The sequence below is a fragment of the Carettochelys insculpta genome, chromosome 6, assembly GCF_033958435.1.
Source record: "Carettochelys insculpta isolate YL-2023 chromosome 6, ASM3395843v1, whole genome shotgun sequence".
NCBI lineage: Eukaryota > Metazoa > Chordata > Testudines > Carettochelyidae > Carettochelys > Carettochelys insculpta.
Window position 1 is genome coordinate 60,829,896 of NC_134142.1, and position 11,032 is coordinate 60,840,927.

Consider the following 11,032-nt stretch of genomic DNA (forward strand, 5'->3'; position numbering starts at 1 on the left):
ACGGCACCCTGACTTGCACGTATCTCAGGGGCTTACTGTATCATTCTATTCCAAGCCCATACAAACCCAATTTTTCACTGACATTGCACAGTATATGTATAAAGACATTGTTCTTTATGAAAGAATCTTTTTAATTATTAAAGAATAAACACAACGCTACATTTTCCCCCCACTAAATGTTCAGTGCTGACCAAGGGCTACTGTGCCAAACAGCCGGCTTTTCATCTTCATGAAGATTGAGTAAACTTGGGTGGCTCTATCAAAGCAGTAATTCAAGATGACCTGAAAGTGAACCTCAGCCTCGGGCATGAGCAGTGGAAGCTTGCTGTGCATAAGCAAAGCATGCCCATTTCCAAAAGGCTCCCCATCTGGACAAAACGGAAGTCAGGGAAATGCTTCATTTGATCAAGAGCGACAAAGATTAAAGCAAGAGCCCCTCTTCAAAATCCCATAAAGAGGAAGAACAATGATTCTTAGGTTACACTAAAAGTTTGCTTCGGAGAAAGCGTTTAAAAGGACCTCAGAGGGGAAGCCATGTTTGTCTGTAGCTTCAAACAACAAGCAGTCCTGTGGCACCTTAGAACCTAAATTTGTTAGGTCATGAGCTTTAGCTGATAAAACCTACTTCATCAGATGAAAATCGAGAGGAAAAACAGAATCCAAGCTTTATTGGGGGGGGGCAGTGAGACAGGAATGTTACCTATCACTAGTAGGAACAGTCAGGAAATTCCACTCCCCCACCCTTTGAATTTCAGAGAAGCCAATGAATGTGACTCCTGTTAAATTTAGTGAAAGTCACATGGCTAAATCTCCAAATATGAACTCTGCTCAAATATATTTGGAATGTCAAAAAATCAATTGTGTGGGGGAAAAAAGGTAAATTTTCATAAAAACTAACCAGCATATGCAGCAAGAATTACCAGTATTCATTGTCATGGGATAATCTGCAATTTAAACAGGGCCTGGTCTATACTATGAAGAAAAATCAATATAAGACATGAGACTCCAGCTACATGAATTGCATAGCTGGCGTCAACATATCATAAATTGATTTAATGAGTTAACCCTGCAGGGGGAGAACAACAAGAGCAAATTTCCCATTAACTTCCCCTACTCCTTGACAGAGAGGAGCACCAGGGTAAACAGTGGAGCTCTGGTGGCTCGATTTAGCATGACCTCACTAGATGATCAGAAGCCTATTTACTTTTCAGCAAGACAAGTGTCCATCATAAGAGGTCCAGACACAAGTGTTAAAATACATTTGGGTGAGTATCTCTTGCAAACTTTTAACATGCGACATTGAACAAAGCACAGTCGACTGCCGAGTTACATGGAGGTTGTGCTCCTGCGCAACCCCATGTAAGTCAAGTTTCACTTTACCCGGGGAGCCAAGAAACTGGCCAGCGCAGCAGCGCTGGACAGCTTCCTGTTTCCGGTGATTGGCAGGGAGCTGTTGTGCTGGTCAGCGTCTCAGCTCCTGTCAGTGGTGGCGGCCAAGAACCAGGCTGCTGCCCCAATGAGCTGGGAAACTGCTCCTGTCAGGGATAGTGAGAGTCAGAGGCTGCTGCTCCTGACAGGAGCAGATTCCCCAGTCCTGTTACTGGCAGCAGCCGAGAGTCAGGCTCTCAACCGCCGCCACGGACAAGGAGCCAGATGCCAGCTCACTGCCACTCAGGTCGCATTAACCTGAGATTCGTGCAACTTGAGCGCACTTTTCCTCAGTGTTCTACTGTAACCGATTTTCCTTGAAAAAGAAAGAGACCACATTCAGAGTCTCATTCAATCCAGCAGACCATTTTCCCTTCTCATAATTAAACACAGAAGGGTCATATTTCTAAGTAAGGCAATAGAAAATTACTTCATCTGCAATGAGAGCCCTCAGCAACCAGCAGATACCGCTTTGTTCAATTTGACCATTGCTCCTCTTGAAAATTAAGGCAGATAATTCTGCACCTGCAAAATCTTCCCTAGTCAGATCCCTGAAATCCCCTGCTACTCTAGTTGTACTTCCAGTATTTCTTTTAACACCAGGGCTGACGCCAAGGCAAACAAGGCAGCTCCCTCTCTTCCCAATCCCTAACGCTTTGTTTTGTGCACTTAGATTGCACAGCACACAGACACATTGAAATGGACAGGGAATCATTTGTTTTTCTTTAAATTCTTGAGAAGTTTGCATATGTGGGCTCCAGCAGCTTAGTACACATGCCTGTTCCATAGTAATGCCTTAGGTTGTGTTTTTTGTTAAATAACTCCCCACTTACACTGTGTTCTCTCCTTTTGTGTGATTTCCATGAAGCATTTAACCTTGGGATGAAGCACCTTTGTACAAGGTGCTACAAGATTACCAGTTGAGAGGTTAACTGCTCACATGAGTTCTGGAGCTTTCGTACTGTGGCCCAGGCTACGCTGGGGTAAGAGCTGTAGAGCTAAGGATTCAATTTCAAAATGTATCAGACAGGCCAATGAAAGCAAAGAAATTCCAGATTCTTGCCCCAAATGGCTTTACACCAGCTACAAATCTGGTCCTGAATCATTTGGAAGACGAGTCCTTACCCAGCCCCACGTATTCCATGCTGTACAAAGAACACAAAGAATAGCCATACAGGTTAGAGCAAAGGCCCATCTAGCTCGGTATCCTTTCTTCTGACTGTGGCCAATGCCAGTTGCCCCAGAGGGAATGAAAAAAAAAAACAGCAAATCAAATAATCCATTCCCCGGTGCACCACCTGTGAGGGGTAGACTTGTTAGCCTTGGGCACGATCCCTGCTCATCCTGGCTAACAGCCATTGATGGACCAATCCTCCACAAATGTATCTAGTTCTTTTTTGAACCCTGTTAAAGCCTTGACCTCCACAACATCTTCTGGCACGGAGTGCCACAGGTTGATGAAATATTCCATTCAACAGCACTGGATAAAGTTCTGTTTCCACCACAAGGAGAAGCTGCTTGTGATCCACCCATACCTGAATGTAAACAGCAGCATTACCCACTTCGCATACTCTGTCACAAGCACTCCAGGGATTCATGCAAAGATTCCCTTCCGTCTTGGTTCTGGTCGCACCACCAATCCAGACAGGGTCCCAGACACACACTCCCTTTCTCTAATCGTTCTTGAGAAACCATTTGTGATCACGTTGCCATAGCCACCCAATGCCATACAGCCACAAAACATGCTACAGAATGTGGCTGTCTTGTACAGTATTGTCAGCTAGTCCTTATGATTCTGTTCTCTTCTACAAAGGATTGTTTTTAGAAGCCCAGTACCATAGTAAATATCAGAGACTAAAGCAGGAAAAAGTCGCAGTCCAGTCTGCAACTGTAGTCAAATAGCAAGTCTGTACAAAGAGCCCATTACCATAGTACAGCCTTATCAACACAGCCAGGAGAACAATTCCACCTTCTGGCAGGTTACCACCACACTCCAGAATCTGGAGGAAAACAGGCTGGGATGATGTGTGCAGTAGCTAACAGCACACATTAAAACTACGGGAGTAAAAGCAGCAGATCACAGTACAAATACATCCTAGATATTGCAGCGCTACTAAGACATGAAGAAGTAGAAGATATTAGGGTACAGTACTTTGTCCTAAGGTTGTGTTCCCCAATCTATAAAAAACAAACGTTGGGGGAACATGAGGGGAATAAGGAGCATTTTCTCAGGAGGGCTAATTAACATAAACAGGCTGTGACTATAACAGCTTGCGACTGTCCTACGACTCAGATGGTGCTGGAAAGAACATTTCCAGTTATATATTCATGACAAAGTGTAATTATGTCTTTCTACTAATAAAGGTAGTTATTCATTTCCCATAAATCCCATGCCTCCCACATGCTGTTCTGCTATTTCCTTTCTATGGCTGCCCTCTTGCCTTTCTGCAGCTGTTCTGAAGTAAAAGCAAGACACAGAAATGCATGCCCCCAACTCAGCAAAAGGGCAAGTCTACAGAGACAGAATTTAAGCCTCTGCACCTCTCCAACGATGCTGTTCTTGGAAGGGATACGTAGCACATGCCAAGACTGTTTCAGCACAAGAGGTCAGGATACTGCACTGGAGACAAAAGATTAAGCAACATATTACCACAAAACTGCCACAATTTTAACATATTGCATCTATGGGGCCTTATCAAGGTTTTTCTAGAAAGGATGGAAGGAGGGATTGACCTGCACTATCAGACTGACAGCATGCAACCACAGCACTAATAGGGTCATACAGATAATCTGGAGATAGAATGAAATTTGATGAGCCACAGAACTCAACCCTGCTCAGACACTTCTTTGGAGGATATGCAGGTTGAACCGCTAGTCCAGCACCCTGGGGACCTGACCAGTGCCCAACCAGAGAATATGCCATACCATGGGAGGTCAATATTGTCTAGCAGCACTACCAACACTTCCACTGCCTAGTGGGGTCTTAGAGGACATTTGGGGTAAACTACATCTAAACGACAGCACAGAACACCGAGAGCCATGACTGGTGGCTGGAAATAAGCTTTATGGGGACCAAGGGAAACTTGGCCACACCCATGATATGTGGTTGGCCAGATAACTAAAATCATGCCAGATTAAGGATGTTGCCAAACTAGAACGGGTCAACCTGTACTTATTTTTTCACACAATAAAACTCTGAATCATTAGACTAATCCATCAGTCTTTAGTTGAAAAGCAGAACACCACTGTCAAATATGCAAAGCTGAATGGCCAAAACTGTTTAAAACTTAACAGGCAATGTGATGGTTCGCCAAAATGACAGTAGTTAAAACAACAGAAATAGCCCAACACATGATTCCATTAGAGAGACCAAATGATTGTGGGTTCCCCCTGCTATTTTTGCTTAACAGCAACATAAGCATGCTAGTAACCAAAGCTAACTAGCTACTAACCGATACAGGAGGTATCGGGAAGGGAAATTCTTCAAACCCTGTATTCCATTTCCAGGCCACAAGTAATTTCTCCTATGAAGTAATGGTTCAAGCAGATTGCTGGAGAGTAAAAAAGATTATTCCCGAACAAGTTGTAACCCCCATGCCGTAGACAATCCAGAATTCTTAGCACTGAATGTTAACGTTTCACATTCCACCTTCAAAATTCCACCTGACAGCACTAAGGAGATCAGACAGAAACTCAATACAGTTCAATTGAGTGGTTCACTCCAAAAAAGGGGAAAATATTCTGTTCTTTCTATAGCCAACAACATTTGTACTAAACTAGACTCTCTCGTGACTAATAGCTTCAGTTTATTCATAGCAGAATAAGAAACCATCAGTTTCACGCAGTTTCCACAAGATCCTGCTTACACATCCAACCACCACCAAGGAGGGTGGGAAGAAGGAGAAACTCCTCACTTCCTTAACATAAATCTTCATCAGCCACAGCAAGTGTCAAAAATAGCAATGAAAAAAAGTCATTTATTACTGCTAATCATAGTTAACGCATGCTATGAACTCAAAAACACTGTCAAGCAATAGAATACTAACTGAAATTTAATATTTGAACATGTAGAAAAAAACAGAATATATGAATTTCAATTACAAAGAATACAAAGCATACTGTGATCACTATTTCATTACAAATCTGTATTGCAAAAAATGACAAATACTTTAATTAACCTCATAAAATAATGTAATGGAATCTGTTTCACTAAAATGAAAAGGCAATTTAAAAATGTAGTTGATTGTTGTTACTTAGCTACACTCAAAGGCCGATTCTGTATTCATGCTAATACACAGAGTGAAAGATGCTAATGAGGTGCAGCTGCAAATTCCCCGCACCTCATTAGTATAACATCTTGCGATCTGGAGTTCGGAAGACTGTTCTTCCGGACTCCAAAACACCGTGTAGAAGCGCGGAAGTCCTCCTTCTGGAAGCCCCTCGGGGCCGCGCTTCTACACGGTGTTTTGGAGTCCGGAAGAACAGTCTTCCAAACTCCAGATCGCGTGACATTATGCTAATGAGGTGCAGGGAATCTGCATCCACGCCTCATTAGCATCTTTCGCTCCTTGTATTAGCATGAAGTGGCCTTTGTAGAAACAGCCAAAAAGAAAACAAATGTAAAACTTTAGTGCTCACAAGTTCACTCAGTCCTACTTCTTGTTCAGCCAATCACTAAGAGAAAGAAGTTTGTTTACATTTAGGGGCAATAATGCTGCCTGCTTCTTGTTTACAATGATAGTGCAAGTGTAAACAGATGTTCATGTTGCACTTTTGCAGATGGCACTGCAGGGTACATGGATGCTAGGTATGCTAGTATTTGAATGCCCTTTGTGCTTCAGCCACCATCTCAGATGACACACTTCCACGCTGATGAGGCACATTATTTTTAATGTGTTAAATTTGGGACTCAGCTCCTTCAAGTAGAATTATATGTCTCCTGTTCCGTGTTTTACCTGCATTCCGCCATACATTTCATGTTATAGTAGTCTTAAATGAGGACCCTGCACATGCTGTTCATTTTGAAAGCACTTTCACTGCAGATTTCCCAAACTGAAGAGAGGGTACTTATGTGAGATTAGGATAGCTACAGCATGTGGCCCAAAATTTAAGAATCTGAGGCACGCTCCAAAATACAAGGGACAAGGTGCAGAGTAGCCTTCAGAAGTCATGAAAGAGCAACACTAGGCTGCAGAAGCCATAGAACCTGAACAACCAAAAAAGATCAATCTTCTGCTGTTGACTTCAGACTCAGATGATGAAAATGAACAAGTGTGGGTCTGCAGAACGTACCATCAGCATGGACACATCCTCTAGAATGGTGTTAAAGCACAAAGGAAGATATTAATCTGAACACATGAATATCTTCCAACACCAGCTACCACAATGCCATGTGAAAGCCTGTTCTCACCTTCAGGTGAACATTGTAAACAACTGTGTAAACATGAACAAAATTGGTCGACTGGGCAACTGGCTGACCAGGACCGTGTGGACTCAAACTTTAAAGCTTTATGGTGTTTTGTACTCAGGTGGTTATTTTTGTACATTTACATTTGTAAATTCAACTTTAATTTGAAAAGGGACTGCACTATCGCATTTTTATTTTTTCCATGCAAATATTACTAAAATCAAGAGAGCACTGTATACTTCGTATTGTGTTGCAACTGAAACGCCAATAACTCTAACCAACATAAGATGTCGTATTCCAAAGCCATTTAATTAGGTAAAATAACGAATCCAAATGATCAGAGATCAGAAGATTGCCTTATGGTATGGCTCTGGTTTCTCTAGAAGACCCTGTATAAAAGGTTACCTAGATTAAGACACCTTACACGTACAAAAAGGCCAATGCTTTTGTAGACCTCTAGTGATGGTCATGATAGAACTAAAAAATTAACAAAAAAGATTATGAAAAAAATAATGTAATAGTATAGTTAATTTTACTGTTTCTCTTGTATATATGCAGTTTGTCCATGTACATGGGTCTTTCATAAAGTGGCTAAGACTGAGTGGCAACTCAGAACTAAGTAAAGTACCTGAAAATGCGTAACATTTTTTGAAATTCACTAGATTTCAATGGAATCATTTTTCCTTATCAAGTTATCTTCACTGCATGTAGGATACATATGTGAAGCAGAAGAAAGTTATCCTGTTTGCGAAATAGCATGCGATAACAACTTCAGTCTACCGTAAAAATATTTAATGCGCTAAATTAAGAGTGCATGTTCAATGTTAACATTTCCTTTTTCTGAAGAGAAATATTTTTTATATACTTGTGACATGTAAAGTATGTTAGATAATGTTTATGTATAGTCAACTGCAATCTTCTGAAATCTTTTGAACCATGAACACAAACTCCAACAATCCGTGAATTTGAAGCACAGGACACTTCTTGCAAGGGACATCTCTCCATACCAAAAATATGGACACTGTCTCCAAACCCCAAGATGTTAACCTTTCTTAAAAATCGAGTTTCTACTTGGCACTGTATACGCTTTTATTATTGACTTCCCAAAAGAAAGTAAGAGATGCAACTAACCCCACTAAAACAAGAGAATAAGGAGGAACGTCAGGTTATCATCAACTAGCTCTCAAGTTACTGCCCCCATAGCTTGTGCAGCTGGCTGCAAGTTTAGCTTTCAATGACTTCAGAGATTGCTCCATAGGGGACGAAAGACTGGCCAACAGAAACAGAGCAGATGAGAAAGAAAATAAAAGAAGCCACCCCAGATCCGGTTCTTGAACACAGGAATTACAATTTTCTATAAATGAGCTGAGTGAAATGAGCTTCCTGACCCCTTTCCTATCAGATTAATTTCCAGCAAGTAACAGCAGGGTACTTAAGTAGTCATTTTCCCAGAACCAAAAAAATCAAGTTCAGCTCATTTCTGAGCCAAGATCTTCCAGAGCTATCCTTGCTACTCTTATCCAGTCCCTGCTCCCACAGTATGGCTATTATTCATTATTATTTAATTATTTTGAAATAACTTTGCTCATGTCTATACCACACATGCACTATTTTGGAATAAATAACGGGTGTTATTTCAAATTTTGTAAACCTTGTTGCAGGAGAAAATGTCTATTTTGAAAAAGCTGTTTTGAAACTGGCGCTGTTAAGACAGGAATAGTGCACTCTCTCAAAATAAACCATAATGGTGCCCAATGGCACTATTTTGAAATAGCGTATCTGGACATAGGCTGTGTCTACACTTGCCTTCCTCTTTCAAAAGAGGCATGCAAATGAGGGAAATCAAAAATGGAAATGAGGTGCAGATTTACATATCTGGTGCCTCATTTGCATATTCCTTCAAAAGAAGAAGAGCAGTGTAATGTGGTTCTTTCAAAAGTAAACCCCATCTTTGAACGAACCCTTCTTTCTTTTGTATGGGAAGAAGGATTCTTTCAAAGATGGGGTTTACTTTTGAAAGAACCACATTACACTGCTTTTCTCCTTTCGAAAAGCTCTTTTGAAATATGCAAATGAGGCACCAGATATGTAAATATGCACCTCACGTCCATTTTCAATCTCCCTCAGGAGAGAAGGGAGGAATGCAAGTGGAGACACAGCCATAGTGCTTATTTCAAAATAGTTGGTGCTATTTCAAAATGCATTATTGTGTGTAGCTGTGTTATTTCAAAATAAACTATTTTGGAATAGCTATTCTAGAATGGATTATTTTTCAATAACACTTCTGTGTAGATGTAGCCTAACCATCTCACAATCCTTATTGTACTTATCCTTACATCGTTTCTGTAAGATAGGAGTACTTTTATCCCCATTTTAGAGTTGGAGAACTGAGGCACAGAGACAGAAGTGACCTGTCACAGACTTCTTGTGTGACCTGAGGCAAAGAAGAGAATTGGCCCAGGACCCCCAAATCTCAGATTAATATACTAATCACTGCATCATCCTTCCTATATAACTATCCTTCACAGTTATTAACTGAAAGAATTGCTTGTGAGACTATGACTCAGTGAGTGTGAGATCACCAACCACGACATGTATCTATGGCACAAGAGAAATTATGCTGAGGAAACATTAGCCCAGCAGAAGGATTGCTCCATTAATAGAACACAGTATATTTTTGGCAAAGCAATTTCTATACTCCTTGTTTTCTTGACATTTGAAAAGCAAAACACCAGCTGAACTAAGCAAAAATTTCTTAATGCTAGAACAAACTTTCCTCCTTTCACCCTCACTTTCTCATGACAGTTACAAGATACAATTAGGATTTCTGGAGAACAGTTTAACAGCTCAAAGGGAATTTTTTTAACAGTTTTAGTCCCCAAATTTAAAACGCTTCAAACTGTCCAAGAGCACTGAACTCTGCCTCTAAAGTTCTTCTTGTTCTAAGCCTATTTCTGAAAGACTAATCTGATCATTTACTGTCCTTGACGAAACTCATTACAGCTATGAGGTGCAGGCTCATAAGAGCTTGATACAATCAATTTCTTAGAAATTAAAGAACATATTATAGCAGCTGCCATCTCCCACTCAAGAACTCCTCCAGGCCATCTCTCCTCTGAACCAAGTTCTTAATTAGAACAAAATAAAAACAAAGTTCATCTTTATAATTGTAACCAGTATTGTCTAATGCTTGTTCATGCCTACTAACAAATAAAGGAAACTAAAATAAAGAGTCTTAGGAAAAGAATAGATTTAGTAACGTATATCTAAGGAAAGGAAGAAAATGCATCTATGAGCAGACAGTGATAAAGCACAACTCTTAATGTAACCTTTAACCTTCTTTGCTCTTCTCCCATATAGCAAAATATTACATACCACTGGTGACACTCAGCACTTTGATCCCCTTTCTGTAGAGCTGCCTCAGCCACTTCTTTCCCTGAGGACAAAAAGCACTAGTTTAGCAAGTGCAAAGTAGTGAATTTCTCTGAATACCAACCTCCCAATGTGCTAGGGTCTCTACAGTTAATGTAAACATTTGTTAGTCACCTTATACGTTTAGCTTGAGAATAGGGACACATTCCAAAAAGATCTCCTGGCAGATGCTTACTAGGCTGCTGGGCTGACCTAAGATCAGAATTTCACGGATGTTTGCAAAGGACATATTTTCAGCACGCACTCTGCGAGCTGCAAGGTTGCAGCTAGCAACTATGCTGGTGAAGCAAGAGAGCGAAGAAGGTAATTCAGGTTGAAGTTCAGTTTAAATTTTAAAGGAGGTTATTTCCTAAACTGCGAGGAGCAGAAATGTTAGTTAAAGTCTCCCAGTTTATTTCAGTCCTTCATAATGTTGAAAATTAACTGCATCTGAACTAGTGAATAAGAAGCAGTGAAACTGATTAAGTAAAGAAATAGGAAGATTGTATTTTTACATTTGTTAGTAACAGACACAAGGCCTCAAACAAGATACAGATTAAAAAAAGTTTAAACAAAACAAAAATAATACACTGAGCTGCTTCACAAACACTTTTCCTTACCATCAGAAGCATATGATCTCTTTTCATCTGAATCCTCTGTGATTTCACATAGATCACTGTATGCTCGAGCCAGGCGCCAAAGGAAATCTTGATGGTCTCCATGCTGCAGACGGAACATAAGTATTTCAGATCACCTGTGAAAAAGCCTCTCCCTCTCTTCCATGGT

At 40.6% G+C, this 11,032-nt stretch overlaps 1 protein-coding gene across 2 annotated transcripts in view; it reads right to left on the reverse strand.

Annotated features, from left to right (window-relative positions):
* Positions 1–11,032, reverse strand: part of RMDN3 (regulator of microtubule dynamics 3) — a 61,040-nt gene that overhangs the window by 30,076 nt on the left and 19,932 nt on the right. For both annotated transcript variants that reach the window (XM_074997005.1, XM_074997006.1), the window contains exons 6-7: positions 10,867–10,969; positions 10,211–10,271 (exon numbers count right to left, since the gene is read on the reverse strand). In XM_074997005.1, the coding sequence (XP_074853106.1) occupies positions 10,211–10,271; positions 10,867–10,969 (164 nt within the window). The remainder of the gene's footprint in view (positions 1–10,210; positions 10,272–10,866; positions 10,970–11,032) is intronic.